Source organism: Aplidium turbinatum, chromosome 2, assembly GCF_918807975.1.
Source record: "Aplidium turbinatum chromosome 2, kaAplTurb1.1, whole genome shotgun sequence".
NCBI classification, from domain to species: Eukaryota; Metazoa; Chordata; class Ascidiacea; order Aplousobranchia; family Polyclinidae; genus Aplidium; species Aplidium turbinatum.
In genome coordinates, this window is record NC_137473.1 from 44,356,998 (window position 1) to 44,373,600 (window position 16,603).

Here is a 16,603-nt window from a genome sequence, read left to right on the forward strand (position 1 = left end):
TTCAAAACAAATTCGTTCTCAAATACATAAGCGTTTTTAAGCATATTATTGAAGACAATAACGCTGGAAAAGGGAACACTTCCTTCTAAAGCTGTTTCCTTTACTTTAATGCATTGATACTAAATGCTAAGTGATGTTTTGTTAATTGGCCAAGTTTACACACTCTGTTGCCATACCTTCGGGTTCGTGGTATTAACACCACTTTGAAAATCCTTTCCGAAGCTTGAGATGTCAAAACCTTTACCGCTACGTCGCTCCCCTGGTACGTAAAAGTCGTCATCGCTGTCGTCATCGACGCCGAGAGTGTTACTGTCACTGACGTTACCTTTGTACTTACGACGCTGCTTACGCAATTCGTCTTGCCGTTTTTCCCACACCGCACGGGGAGACCGCGGTCTAGAAGAGTCCGATCTGAAAAAAATAATTCATTCTCCATCTTTCTTCAAGATTGTATTTTGTCTTAATACGATTGTCCAAGCCACAGATTTAAATTAAAAGAAATGCAAAGTACTGATTGCAAACAAATCTACAACGAGAAGACAACTTTTTCCATCTTGCTCATCTTCGTCGTTGATGTGTCCAGTATAAAGAGAAGCTACCAGCTACAATATACGACCTACTAATAAGTCTATCAGCGGGGAAAGGTACAAAACCTTCGAAGATTAAAAAGACTCAAGGGAAGTCGTTTAATGCTAATTATAAGTTTTAATTCTGAATATATCCCAGACAGCCACTTCATCTGGTCCACATATTTACCAGATCGGGTACTAACTGATCCGACCAGATCTCTACCAAATCTGAACCGCTGAGAAGGAGCGATCTTCTTGGCGTCAACACTACCTGCCAACTCATTATAGAACAGCGAGCATTGTGTTTCTCTAACCATACCGGTGTAGCCTCGACACTAGCCATCAAAACCTTTCCAAAAACATGTGTGTGTCTCGGCAGTCGAGTGTAGCAAGAATTGAAAGTGATATCCTGAATATGGCTAGCGAAACACAATGCTCGCTGTTCTATAGTGAGTAGTCAGGTAGTGCTGACGCCAGGAAGATCGCTCTTTCTCAACAGTGCATATTCTTGGCGACAGTTAGTTTAGCTGTTTTCTTTACACTAAGGTAAGGATTCAATTGACTGATAAAAGCAGTGATTGAGAACTATGTGGCATGAACTACTGGCGAGATATTGATGAGCCCAGCCTCATAAGCGAAACACGTGTCTATAGCTGTCAATTCTTGCTGCACTCGACTCCCGAGAAACAGATCTGGACCAGATACAGTAAAGTGGCTGTCTGAGATACAAGTATCATACAACAAGTTGCACATCGGAAGATAAGCAACCTAACGTTATAAAAAGAAAGTAAATCAGAACGAATAAAAACTACTCGTTTGATAAACCCAACTGTGTTCTGTTAGGCTACTCTAGCAATTTTCTTGCCTGGGCTTTGCAGGTCTAATTGAATAGCCAAAATTTTAGATCTACCGCATTTGAAAGTGCCATATTTCTCTGCAAAAGTTTAATATCTGTAACGTAGCCTTCGTGACTCATTAAAAAAAGAACAATTGTTAAGTTCTACAGCAAGTGCCTAATTTCGCCAAAAAGCAGCGGACGGTCAATGTATGATAACACATTAATTCAACTCCATCAAACTTCAACCCAAATTAAAGTTTTATATTGAAAAACAGTAAAAAAGAAAACTAAATTCTTCTCACGTACAATTTGATTCTTAGATTTTCCATTGACCCAGGACTCACTGGTTCCAACTCTTTGGCGACCCTCAACGCTTTTTTTGCCTCTCTGTCATCTTTTTCCACTTCTTCAACTTTTGTCAGCTCTTGAGCGTTCGCAAGATTGTCCACAGCAATAGCCAAGAAAACATTCAACAATGTGTCTGTTTTTAAGCAATTGAGCAGTAGCGAAAACGATTTGCAGGTATTTTTCATTAGGAAATTTTTGATTAAAATTAAAAAAGCAGGTTAAGGAAAATAAATTTTAAATGTAAAGAGCATGTAGCCTACATTATACAATACTACAATTCTTCCATTTTTACAACGAAGAATACTTAATTTATAATTCAAAAGTAAATTGATTGTTGTGAATGTTGTGAATAAATCATCGACTGTATATAAGCAATACAAAAGACAACTCGATTACGGTTAAAAGTAATATGTACAGAGAAGATTATAACTCATGCGGAAATCTTTTTCTTTCTTTTTTTGAGTGATGATATACAAATTAATAGTTCAATATATTTGTAATAGCATTTAAAATAATATGCTTTTTATGAAAAAAACATGATGTTAAACTATAACAATGGAATCTCATTGCGTGGCACTGGAAAAAGAAATTAGGATATAAATCAAATGTCTAAAAACAGGGCACCTTGCTCTTATTAACGCCAATTCGGGGTAACTGCGGATATACAATTATAACTCCATATATTTTAACCGCATGAAAATAAGTATGAAGTAAAAAACCTATATTGAAATAAATATGTCATGATATCTACAACCACAGAGGATACAATTCCCAAACAGCACAAGGAAGATGAAATATAAAGTCCACCAGAGCCCACCGTTAGTTACCCCCCCAGTTGCTTCAACGCCGTCGTACATTACTACATTCCAATCTTCACCAGTTAAAATCTGATTATAAACAAATAAACACGTATGAGGCATGGTAACTGGCATCAGAACTGGTTTAATGGCTAAAGTGTCTATCATTGAAAGCTATGAATATGATTTTGAATATCTACCTGGTCAAATTAAAAGCTTATGTGAAATCACATATGCGTGAAGAGCTAAGTTTTTCAAAGCAAATTTTATTATAAGTAGTTCACAATGTAACCTACTTGGCTTCCATTCCACTAATGCACTAAAACATCTGTTATTTTAAAAGGTTTACAGTAGCAATGGTAAAACTAAAATTGTAACTCTTTAAAAGAAATAGTGGATTGAAAAACAAACAAATTTAGAAAGTTGTTGATTAAAATCATCATCTTGTCGCTTGCCTGAAACACTGTGAGGATAGCGCTGGGAAAGTTATCGAAATTTGAGTTTGGTCTTCCTTCATCAAAACTGAATCTAATAAAGTAAAAAAAAAACATCTAACAAAGCTACTAATAATTTTGTTGTTGATTTAAGTTATTTCCGTATTCAGCAATGATTATCCGATGGAATATGGAAAAAAGAAACACAGCACCAATACCCATTTAAATTTGACATTGTGCGTTTCTAACTTTGATTCGAAACAATGCCACCGTGCCCGAAACGTCAGCGGAGCTTGAAATAAGGGGGGGATTAGACCAAAAGTTTTGCTCAAACTCCATCAAAATATGAACACACATCCAAAAGCAACAAAAATCTTAACGGTGATGAGCTGTTTTATTTTGATCAACAGTGCGCGAGTACAAAATAATTGACACGGCGAGAAGAACACAATAAACATAGCCAGGTCAAAGACTTTAAAGAACCGGCCTGCCACGCCCGCGGAGGCGGGGAGCGGCGTGATTATGGGGTGGCGATGCACCCGGAAGGAAAGTCCACCAGCTTAGGTCGCGGAGGCCAGGCTGGGGGGGTCTAGGTACCTGTGGAAGGAAAGTGTGGATCCAAATTTTTGTGCGACTCGTCCGCAAAAGTTAGAATGGCGGAACGGGCCAGAGAGACGGGCTTAGCTGTCCGCAAACGCAAGAAGGTCAGCTTACGACGGGCCGGGCGGCCCGTCGTGTGAAGCGACTGGTACCGACAGAATTTTTAAAGCCAGGCAGCGCCCATGTCTCCATTACGTGACCGTAACACAGGTACGTTTGACTCCTACACCCGGTCTGCCCGTAGGCAGAACGGATAAACTTTGGGTACTCCCACGAGGAAGAGAAGCTTAGCTACAAGGAGAATTTAAATACTCGTGGGAGACAAAAATTATATAAAATCTGGAGCGAAGGCTCAATTAATTGGTGTAAAAAAAGGTAAGTGGGAATATATTGTATGCTTTATCTACTGGAAAAGTGTTGACGTTGAACCAACGAGCATGGATATGCACTGACCAGACGTTGGAGCAGATTCGCCCAGCTGGGTCTGGGGGGACTAGCGATCGAAGCGTAGATATGACTAGGCTACGTTGCCAGGAAAAATATAAAATAGTGGGATGAAACTTTGGAGGTTGCATCGAGTTAATCGAGAAATCATGTTTATCGATGTGTTAAAAGTAGCGCGAGGTTGATCCGAGCGGCAACAGCAGCATATCATGACAAGGTAGTGTGTGATATTCCAAAATATTGAAAGATAAGAATACAGATCCAGTGTTGTTAATGATATTACGTAAATGATAGATGATATGTACTACACGACATAAGCTAAAACAAAGATTAACCGAAATGGTGATGCCAACATGCAGTATTTATTAAGCTGTTGGACCAGTCATAGATTGTAATATATATAACCAATTAATAAGCGACTAAGCACCCCTTTGACCATTTACCTTACAATAAACTAAAAGCAAGCCACTGATTAAAAGAATCAAAGTATAACAAAATTAACTAACCTATACAAGCCAAAAAACAGTGAAACCTCATTGATTTACTGAAATAACACATTCAGCAAGAACAAAACCAGCATTTGGAAAGATCTGGAATCGAGCCTATAGATCTACCTACTATAGAATCAATAGGGAAAACTCTATTCTTACAAGCAAACACCTTTGCGAAAAACATGGCTACACCCAAACCAACAAAAAGTTAACAAAACCTTTATAAAGTTAGCTTAAATAAGTCCCCGCGTATTAACCGACCTATGAACTTTACGTCTTTTACAGTTATAAAATTTAAACAACATCAATGAACCTACAATGATGTGACATCAAAAATGACTTTCCCATTGACTGGTATATATGGTATTAGGTGCGAAGTGTTAGGTTATTTGTTCGGCAGAAGTTAGATTATTGCAGTGGTCCCCAGCTGTGCGTCTACAGTTATAAAATTTAAACATTAAAGAATCCACAATGATGTTAAATCAAGAATGACGTTGTTAACTTTAATTTCAGGTTAAAAAGTTGTTTAGTGAATTGCTGAAAATGATGTTGGTTATGTTTTAAAGTCTTTGCTATATCTTGAAGTCATTGCAACCACTGTGATTATGTATGCATACCAACTGAAAAACAAGACATCTAATATATGAAAATTTACATTTTTATTGCTTTAAAAAAAAAACAGACATGGGAATCGAACACAGACCACATTATCATTAGTAAAATTGATTAAAAAACACAATCAGACATAGGAATCGAACACAGTCCACATTACCATTAGTAAAATTGATTAAAAACACTGAGCATTTCTGCTTGAATTGTCCATTTAAAATTAGCAAGTAAATAAAATCAGTCAGCTTTAGAAACTTAATGATTTTACTTTTTTATGTTTGGTTTGGTTTGGTTGGGTTGAGTTGCGTCCCAAATAAAGAATCATTGTGTTACTTTTGATTCCCAATAATATCGAGAAAGCGGAATAGAAATAGAAAGGCATCAGCATTAAACACTTTACTAAACTGATAAGAAACAAAAAAATATCTCCTAAATATTTGATTCCACAAAAGAAATTAATTTCGAATTTCCCCACATTCCATTATATCAGATGAGTTGCTGCAATAGCTACGAGAAGAGGTGTGGAAGGAACGCGCAGTAGAAAGACTCTAACTACGCATGTGTGTTAGTGTGTGTGTAGACGTAGATGAGGTGAGATGCGGCAAGCAATAACATGCGACAACATTGAATTATTTATGCAATAACCATTACTCGTAAGCGAAAAAGTAATTGAAGAAAGAATGTCGGCAGGCTAGGATATCGAAAACAACAAAAGTTAATATCCTCCTGATGTGACGTAATAAAATGTGGGCGTTCGAAATAACGTTTTTAGTCGAAACGAAATTGTTTCTTTGCGAAAAGCAAAACTGAGTTTGAAAATGATTTTTTTTTTCAAAATCTTTTTGAAATCATATTAGACATATTTAAACAACAATAGTTAAGGATTCTTAAAAGAACATGGAAAAAGGCCACCCACTTTAAACTTCAGGGTAGCCTACTTATTTCTACGTTTAGCGAGTTTCATACGTTTTTATTACAAACAGTATCACGGCTAAGATGATACAAGAATAATATATGCATGTTTCGAATAAATCTCATACCAGCTATAGGCCAACTAGTCTACCAGAAGAGATATAATCACATGCACAATGCACATATACTTTAATAAAACGCAATTATGAAAAGATAGTACAATGCATTGAATTACAAGTGGTACCGGTAGTCACAAGAAAATGGTTGCTCATAAAATATGGTTTTGTGTATCAATGTTTGTTTTTATTGGTTTCTCGTGTAGGCTATATCATAAGTTACTGTGTCCACAGAAAAAATTTGCAGCAATCGCAGACGCGTTTCCATCACACTTGCAGTAGTTTAAAACATTTATGACAGACTCAAACTCTTCCGAACAATTAAAGTAACTTGCGTTCTTCTGGTGACTATTTACTAGGTTACCTCCTGGATGTTAAAGATGATAACTAGCTTTTTCAACGTTTCTTGACGGTGGGCGGTGGCCCTAAAGATAGATAAATTTACGCTTTTGGAAAGTAACCTACTGGTTTTAGGCATTCACTGTATTCAGTTTAACCTGCAGTCATCTTGTTGCGTGTTTTAACTCTGATTCTTGCTGCTTTACAGTACTTTATTCATTTTATCAGTATGTTTTTGTGTTGTGCCATCGTTGCCTGAACAGGTTGTGTTAACCTGTTTTAGCCACCTTGATAAAGTCAGTCGTGCTGACTGACGAAACGTCGGAAATACAAAAAGCTAGTTATCATCTTTAACATCAGGAGGTAACCTAGTAAATAGTCACCAGAAGAACGCAAGTTACTTTAATTATCAAATGCCTGGTGAACAGTCTCTCTCTGTTTTTTCTTCCGAACAAATTAATATGAACGGAACAAAATTGTATTTGATGTAGTTACAGGATGGTGTTATCCAAGCATCAAATGTACCGGTAATTTCAACAAGCGGTAAAGAGTTTGGTTGGTTTAAATCTTCACCCTCGGACTGACAAAGCTTTTGAAAAGTTATTCCTGGCTGTTTCGCATAGTTATAGAGACTTTGAACCACTGACACAAAGTCGGTTATTGAAAATGACAGAGTGAAGTTTTCGATTGTTGAAGTATTGTTGTCCGTGAAATGACCCGTCCACTGGGTGCCGCTGAATGAAAAGCATTCCTGAAATGTGATCTTCAAGCGTACACCCCAAAAGCCAAACCAGTGTCGCTTGATCTTGAGTCGGCCGCTTAACCACTGAGCTAACGGGGCAGACCGCTGTGTAACGCAATAACGGCACAATAGAAAACATGGTTCTTACTTTCCTCCGAAGATTTGCATCCCTAAAAGAGCGAAGACAACAAGAAACAGGAAGAGAAGAAAAATCAAAGACACGATTGATCGGAGAGAACTCATCAATGATACAACAAGATTCCTAAGGCCGGACCAAGCACTGCAAGGAAAAACAATTCTAGTTAGGAAAATCTGTCTTTTAAACGAAGACATTGAATCAATGCAAAACAGAAGCATTTTTCTACTGGGAATTCACATACTTTGTGACATCTAGTTGAAAAAAACATTACAGTACTAATGGCGATGCGGTAATGCTGGATTTGGATCATTTTTTTACATTCAAACACAAAAAAGTTCACAATGAATATTTACCGTCTTACAGCTTCCAATGAATTATTGAAAAGGCTGTCAGCTGTATGAATATGCGCTTCTTAATCTCGCTGATATAAAAAAATTGTTTTTGTCTCCTTTTAATCTTCTTTTTGTCAGCACCAGGGATTTTCGAAATACAACTGATACAAATTTTATGGTGTAGAAACTTAAAAGAAAGAAGAATGCCAGCTTGAAATAATTTATAAGCCTTTTACAATACCATTCCAAGAATAAGCCCATGGAACAAAATATAATAAATATATTCTGTTTTTTGTGTTCTGGAATTTGCCGAAATTTTCAGTTGATTTCCTTTACTACTGAATATAGTTTTTGATGCCTTAGAGCTCAATTGTCTGTATGTGACCAAAATACAAACCGTTACGGACTCAAGCATATCAACTTAGAGCTGAAAAAAGGCTATTTGAAGAGTTTTAGTGCATTTTTAGTAGTTATAAAAATTTGTTAAAAAAGACAAAAACAATACTTCATGTTATTTCAAATATTTAATACCTACAAAGTATAAGGAGCACATACCTGGTAAACTTGAACACTCGAAGCAGACGCAGAGCACGCAGAACACTGATCCCGAATGAATCTCCAGGTCTTATCATTGCCCATATGATCTCGAACACCGAGCCAATAATGACCTGCACAAAATGCAGGTAAAACAACGCGGCATGGAATATTCTATCAAATGAAAATTTCAGCATCAACCTTTAAGAAAAAAGTAAATTACATGGGTAAACTTTGATAAATCAAATGCCAGCCAAAGTAATAGAATCGAATTGATTTTAAGCTGATTGGAAATAGTAGGGCGGTATGAGTTCAAGCATGCACAAGTCACACAAAATAATACAACAAATACTCACAACAAAATCAAAAGTATTGAACGATGATTGAAAATATGTCCTTGCTCCAAGACCGTAGATTTTAAGCAAAATCTCAAAGGAAAATAAAAAAAGAAAAACAAACTCAGCATGCTCTGAAAAAGAAAAAAACAATAACATCATAACAGAAGATTATAATCTCAGTATCTCTCCAAGGTGACAACATATTTTAATAATTTCAAATCAAAAACTGTTGCAGGAAGAATACTGTGATTCTACTGCATCAGACTGTAACTACATAACAAGAAACTTTTTTAACTGTTACATGGAATCACTGCTTCCGCGGCCCTTCTTTCTATCTCTTACCAGGAAAGAGACTTGGAAAGGTTCAATGACATAGTTTAATGGGACATTACCGAAAAGCAGTCAATTAAATGGTCGGATAGTTCTACTAGTGAAATGATAATGAAAATTCTTAAAGAACTTTAACGAACGGCTCAACACAGCTTCTCATGTAACTCTAATTTCGATCACAATTTATATTAGCACCAATTCTCATCTACTCGTATTCAATTACTTCAACTCTCAATCGGCAATAATCTCTGCATCTATTACCCACTACCACAACAACAACAATCTACAACTCATAATACAACTCTCATAATGAATCATAATACAAATTACACCACTATTTATAGCAGGTTGTTTGGTCTAGTAACTTCGAAAAGGTTACGTAATGTTACATCATAAGAACTCATTGTTCCGTCAGTTGCACTATACGTAAACAAGCAAGTTAAAGAAGCTTCTAGATTTGCACGTAGCAGTAGAATGTTCTTGAAATACGTCACATAATAAAGATTTTGTAATCTGAGGTCACTACAGGTCAGTAACCGATAATAACATATTGCACAAGAATTTTATAATCAAAACAGCACGTTCGGTCAAGATACAAAGCAGCCCGTCGCGAGGCCTTGCACACTGATTGTGACACCCATCGAGATTGTGACTTACGCAGAAAACTTTTCCACCATAGTGGTTGATTGTAATGAACGCTCGAGAGGAAAACTGTGTTGAGTAGAACCAGAAAGAGAACTATCCAGTAAAAGATCGGCGACTTCACCAAACGACGACACTTTATTCTGTCAAAGCAAACATTGATTCGTTTCAAATACGATGCCGATTAACTTCTGCAATCTTCGTGTAGTTGCAGAAGAAATTGACAAAACAACATAATAGTTGCTCCATGCCTTCAGTGACTTCCGGTCAAAGTCACTCACTCAGTACCAAGGCCTAGCCACATGCAATGCTTATTTGCCATTGAACTGATGAAAAATTTGATCACTCAAAACAAAGTGAAACATTATTTTTTGTGATGTTTTGTCTTCAAACCCCTTTTAAAGTTGTTAAAACTGTTAACACTGTTTAAACCAGGCGTTTCCAACCTGGGGGCCATGGCCCCCTAGTGAGCCATGTGTCTTTTTCAAGGGGGCCCTGGAAAAATCTGAAAAATAATAGTTTTTTAATTTATCATCTCTAAGTCCACTCCAACACTATATAACAAAAGAAATAAATTAAAATTTAATAAATATACTATAAATTAACTGCAAATGTAATACCAAAGGCAGGCAAGACACAACAATACCACAGGGTTGAGCATTACTCAACCATGTAATGCTCAACCCTGTGGTATTGTTGTGTTTTGCCTGCCTTTGGTATAAAAAAGCAAACTCTCTCCCGAAACTATATTAGCATATGTAATAGCTAATTAATGTACTATCACCTTTATTGTGTGTTGTATTTAAATCATTTTATTATTCTAACTACCGGTTACTGTGTAAACAATTTTTTTAATTAAAATGACGTTTCTTAATTTTCTCAAAAGGTTGAAAAAAAATAGGAGGGCCATTGATTTTTCAAAATGTTCAAAGGGGGCCACGGTGTAAAAAAGGTTGGGGACTCCTGGTTTAAACACTGTTAACAAATGGTTGTACTGTTAAAGAAGCGTAGTTTAATCAAAATTCTGTTTTTCATACGTCTTCAATAAAGTTCAAAATATGTTTCTCGGCAGCCGATTGTAGCAAGAATTGACAGCCATAGACACCGTGTTTCGCCCATGAGGCTAGGCTCGTCAGTATCGTACCACTAATTCTGCCACAGACTATCGACCACGGCATTTACCAGTCAGTTTAATTCTTATCCTTGTAAAGTTGAATTTTAAGGTTTGAATATTTATTTTAAAGATTAAATAAAATGCATAAACAGCGAATCTTTTAAACAGTCGACTAAGCTAATCGTCTAATTAGAAAATGAAGAATCAGTTTGTGCAAAGTAGATCGGTAAGCCAGGAATCGGCAATATTAATCATCGGATTTAAGATTGGTGCGTACAAAAAAAAGTTGGCATGTGAAACAAGTTGCTTAATCCGCAGACTTGTCTAATCGTTGAATAATTCACTATTGATACATCCAACTCAAATTGTAGTAGTGACCAAAAGCTTTGTTATTGATACTGGTAAATGAAAAACAAATAAGTTAATAAATCAAAGAAGCAAATTATCACAATAAAAGGAAGTGTAGAAGAAAAGATGGTTACCTCACTCTTTTTTCTTTTCTTTTTATCCAGTTTATATATGAATTGTTCACAGTGACGATGTGTTTCGATCTTGAAAATGGATTCAAATCTGAAAATCCGATAATCGGGACCGTTATTTTTGTTTAAAATATATTTTATTATATGTTCTGGTTTATGGTAAAAGGTTTATCAGGACAAAAACATTTATTTTGTTTAGCAAAATCACTAAATGACACATTTGAAAATACGCCCATTGTACTTTTCTTTGCGCTGCTTAACAAAGATTAAACCCTTTTATCAATTTATATTTCTGCATGCCTTTGTCGCTTATATTTCGGGTATGCTCGACATTTCGTGAACATGTATTTTTAGTTTAAAAATATTTCAATTAAAACTTTGTATTATAGGCTATGCCAGGCTGGTCCAAGATTGCGAGCATGAAGGACCGAATAAAGATTTGAGGAAAACTTCACGGGCCGCATAAAAAAAAAAACAATTTTCAGCTCGACTGAGAGTCAAAATAGTGATTTTCAGCTAGTAAAGGTACAATACAGTGGCAGATTCAGGGGAGGGCAATCGATCCAATGAGACACAGAAATTAACTTTATTTACGGTGTATTTGCAAGGTCGGATTAATGTAGACTTACATATCATTGTGTTTTGTTAAACTCGCCCTTCCCCTCTAAAGGCTGCTTGCTGGAAACTCCCTTGATGTATATCACACATCAACTAATTCAGGGCTGGGATAGTGCAATGCATTTATGTAAAACGAAAGTGTACTTTAACATACGTGCGTTTTGCATTGGAAAATCCACCATGCAGAAAGGGTTTGCGGCCGTATACCACCCGCGTGCCAGGGTCTGGACCACCCTGGTCTGTGTTTTTTTTTTTTCAAAGCAAAGTTAGTAGTGCTCTAGCAAGGTTACCTACCATTTATTCCAAATTAGTGATTTTACTTAAAACACTGAAATGAATAAATAGTTTGTTTTATTTGTCTACTTAAATAAACAACAAACATAGACTTGCTTGCAGATTCGTTGAATGAGCTTCCATCTGAATCCAGCAAATCTAGCTTGCTTCTTCTTTGTGCTGCTTTGCGTTTATGAGCTGGAAAAAAGTAAGGTTGTTGCTGAAGATACTGTATAATTCCTGGTTTTCAGCTCTACGTTTCAAATAGTCCATGCATCTTTTAATTTGTAGAAAATTAGTTTATAAACTTGCTACATATTGCCTTCAGCTATAGAAAACTACTGTATAAATTCTAGTTTTGTTTTATAATTTTTTGACAGTTTCTACAGTATTTTGTAAAGCCAAAATAAATGACAAAGTCCGACTTTCTTCAAGGATTACCCGCAAAGTGAAGCTAAAAATATATAAATTGTCAATAACCTTCAATTGCTGATTTTTCCAAAGTCCTGTCTTCCTCCGCCAGCATCACCTCCTCTGAATGAAGTCATGCATTCATAAGTTACAAATATACGTGTATTGCGACTAAGATTGCTGTAATTGTGCAAAGCTACCTGTGCCAAAACTTAAATTGAAATTGCTGTTTTATTGTTGTGTCGTTTCCTTTAAAGTTTATTTGATATGCTCATAATAAGAATCTAACTATTTAACACTATCACAAAAGCTTTGACCGATATGACATAATTTGTGAATTGCAAGTTAGAAATCATGTTGTTTTCCCTCTTTTGTAAAACTTGCAATCTCGATCATACGCTTGCAGTGATATAAGAGCAGACGGGTTTCACTGCAGGCAAAAAAGCAACAGCAGCCGGTCGGTCATCAAGTCAAGCGCTCCTTTCGTGAGGAAGATTTGAATTATGGTGGTTGGCTGGGCGTAATTTACATTCCCGATTGTCTTTGCTGCTATGCTGTTGGAGGAGATGCTTACTTTTGATTAGTTTTGATCGGTCGTCAATATAAATAGATTTGGATATAGTGATTTTAGGCAATAGTGTTACAATGTGGCACACCTGCTTTCTCCATCCACTCAATGTATCCTTGCAACTCCCTGTCGGTTTGTTGTTTTTTTCGCAGCTTTAGGAAGGTCAAACGATTTTCCACGCGTTCTCTTTCTTTGGCAAATTCGCTTTAACAAACCAAACGAAAGTTCATTGTTAAAAGCAATACTTACAAGTGTTTTATCACTACTACTGCAAAACCACAAAGTAAACGCATGAATTTTGATCCTTGAGATCTCCATAAATTTGTAGGATTGCTGCTTGCACGACGCGTAATATGCAGTAATACAAAAGTATACCATGATGTATAAGGTGGTGTGCAAGGTTTCTCAACAAGATTGCCAATTTATAAAATCTAGCAAGTAGGCTATAACCAGTACGCCATATGTTACAATCAATCAAACAATGAGCAGTACAATTCATGTTTACTGTGTTAACATTAAAACCAAATTTCATATGCATTCTGTTGCATCACGAAACAAACTAACCAAACATTTTAAAAATACATATATAAAGCTAATAACACCAAACAGGCAAAAAGCCAGCACACCATCATCGTTGTCATGCAATCGATTTATAAACTTTCAAAACGTTTCATGCATTACATGCGTTGTCATTTTGATCCGTTATGTAGACATACAGAGCGCTTGAACACACCTATTGAACACTACCGCAAATGTAGCAAAATATTTTCATTTTGTGTCAAGCTGGCATAATTGAGCGCACTGCGAGTTTAAACAAACTAGTTAGCAGATATAGAAACATATCTTCAGTGACCGTTCTTTTCCTTTCAGAAAGGTATCAAAACCAAAACATAAAAATTCGCAAGAGTTGTGAAGATATTCGATTTATTTTCCTGCCTTCATAAATATTTCATCAGAGATAGATCAAATATTGTGACAGATCTTTGCTGATGTAATAGGATATTCGAATCTATAGCAATGTTGTCTAAATTCTACACAAACGTCTGATTGCTTAAAGTCTCAACGTACTTATCATCACTGCAAGTGAGTCACTTAAAGAAATTGGAAAAAAAACGGTCTGCTAACTTATGCTTAGGCCAACTACAAATGGGTAGGCTTCGCCTACATATTTGTAGATATGACATATCAAAATGATATGACATTAAGAATAACAGTAGCCTACTTTAGCAAGAAAACTTAAAATTCCTTCAAAAATAAAAATTATTTTGAAAAATGCTTCTACAAACAAATGATGAATAAGTGTTTTTACGTGTATTCGTGGGGGGTTATTTTTACGCATGTAGAGCTTCTTGAATACTTAGGCTATGTGTTATTATTTCAAAAAAAACATAGAAGCGTTAACACCAGGTCACTAAAATTAAAACCTGCAAGATCTATGAAAATAAACGTACAATACTACACATCAAAACACTACCACCCAGAAAAGAAAAAAAGTCTTTCTTAAAAGTGAAGTTCAAGTCATTTTTGCTAAGGTGAATAAAAGAGCAGAAAGCCTGGCCATGAAATACAAATTAAAGTCCGGTTATTTCAGAAAAATCTTAAATGTAATTTCTTAAAGAAATCAACAAATAGAAACAAAAGCTTACGTTTAACACATATATATTTAATGTTATTGTTTTCAAAGTCTTGAAAGCAACTTACTTTTATGGTAGCTATAGCTCTATATATACACACAAATGTATAAACACATAATTGTTATCATTATGATTAAAACATTTCTATGAAAGATTCACTATTTTCTCATTCAAATCTAAACTAGATCAGAAAAGTTCAATGCAAATTTTACGTGATTCTTAGTTGAAATCTTTGTGAAGGTGGTCGGGGAAGTTTTATCATAGAACAATTTGTTTACTTTTAATCACATCTTGAGAACACAGAATAAAATTATTTTTAAATAGTTAATTTTTAAACGGCACAACTTTTCAAAAACACACACTTTAACCAACCAAACGTGTACTAAAACAGAAAGATGACACATTCTCGAAAAAGCAAAGGTTAATACAAGATCAAAGTTTAAAATATACTCCTGACCTAAATCATAAGTTTACAAAAAACGGCCTATACAGAGTAAATATTCAAGTCATTTTTAACAGACAGAACTCCATATAGAAATAGAGAAGACCTGAAATTTGATTGAGTCAAAGCTAGGTCTCTTGCGTAGTAATGATACAACGCTGGGAGAACGCTGTTGAAAGATGTGTGCCAAGTGAAATACAGCAGCTTTGTGCGAAAGTGAAATCTACAGTGAAAACTACAATTCTGTCTAGAGACGATAAATACGAGAACGTGGTTCTGAGCTCCTGTACACCGGGGTACGTTGCAAATTGTCAGAAAATTAGCTTATGATAAATTGATTGCAAACTTAAAACTTTATAAGCTGTAGCAGCAATTTACCTTCACACTTTTTTAACTTGTGCAATGCGGATTACTTAAGTTCTCTCTATTTTTAAAAACGATTATGCCTAAGCATTTATAATTTCTGTTACGTCAATGTTTCGGCATCTACTGTATAATTGTCTTGGCTTTTTATGAAATGGTAATAAAGTCAAAGCTGCCTTCCAGTGTACAGGAGAAGTTACGTTGGGTGCGAGATGCTAGGGATTTAACTTACGCTGCAAGAAAACCGAATACAAGATTGAGCAAACCAAATGAGCCGACGAAGATGATGATCAAATATAAGATGTAACTGATCATTAAATCAGTCATCGTTTCATCTCCATCTACACTCTATAGAGGATTGAAGAAATAATAATTTTTGGTGATAAATAAATTCTAAAAGTTTTCATAGATCACATCAAAAATACTATTTTTTACTAATAAAGTTACCTTTAACAACAAACAGTCGATGCTTATGCAAGAGCATGGTTAGTTTAAGTTACTGAATCAACTGAAAGCCTAGTCAAACAGCGTTTAAAATGATAAACAGAAAATTACCGATTTAGCTAAAAAACCTAAAAACAAAAATTAACACCTGTATGGCCAACACAATAATACAATAAGACTACTGACAATTTTAAATGCTTATCAAGATGCTTTGCTATTTGGCAACGTTAGCAAAGTGCAATTGGACAAACCAAAACAATGATCAATTACATCCGAAAAAACAACTTTTCTTCGGACGCAGTTGACTATTTTTCAGGAGGACAGAGATGCGGCGAAACCGATGGAAATAGTTTTGCAGGTGTCATTATCTAAAATTGTGTATTCTTCAACCTCGTCACTTTGTTGTCTATCGTTTGTTTATTGTACAACACAATTACTTCTATGTAAGTTAAATCAAATATAGTTATTACTATCTGAATCCTTAAAGACATACTAAATGAAAATTTCAAACGGGAATTAAGCATTAAAATGAGTAAACTGAACATTCAAGAATACATTTCAAAAAAAATTACCGAAAAAAAATTGTTTTCAATGGCGCTGGTAAGGCCCAAAGTCGAATGTTTCATTTATTTTCATTTTTTTCAAAATGACCAAAAAGTGCAAACACTGCTCGAGAATACGTCACTAAAGACAGCAATAACAA

The 16,603-nt window shown here is 35.5% G+C and overlaps 1 protein-coding gene across 1 annotated transcript in view; it reads right to left on the reverse strand.

Moving 5' to 3' along the window:
* LOC145764326 (voltage-dependent calcium channel type A subunit alpha-1-like) overlaps positions 1 to 16,603 on the reverse strand; it is a 67,481-nt gene that overhangs the window by 35,716 nt on the left and 15,162 nt on the right. The window contains exons 8-19 of the mRNA XM_082575944.1: positions 13,106 to 13,221; positions 12,519 to 12,572; positions 12,156 to 12,236; positions 11,151 to 11,238; positions 9,570 to 9,697; positions 8,601 to 8,713; positions 8,266 to 8,378; positions 7,388 to 7,519; positions 3,008 to 3,080; positions 2,522 to 2,642; positions 1,714 to 1,888; positions 177 to 411 (exon numbers count right to left, since the gene is read on the reverse strand). Of these exons, the coding sequence (XP_082432070.1) occupies positions 177 to 411; positions 1,714 to 1,888; positions 2,522 to 2,642; positions 3,008 to 3,080; positions 7,388 to 7,519; positions 8,266 to 8,378; positions 8,601 to 8,713; positions 9,570 to 9,697; positions 11,151 to 11,238; positions 12,156 to 12,236; positions 12,519 to 12,572; positions 13,106 to 13,221 (1,429 nt within the window). The remainder of the gene's footprint in view (positions 1 to 176; positions 412 to 1,713; positions 1,889 to 2,521; positions 2,643 to 3,007; positions 3,081 to 7,387; positions 7,520 to 8,265; positions 8,379 to 8,600; positions 8,714 to 9,569; positions 9,698 to 11,150; positions 11,239 to 12,155; positions 12,237 to 12,518; positions 12,573 to 13,105; positions 13,222 to 16,603) is intronic.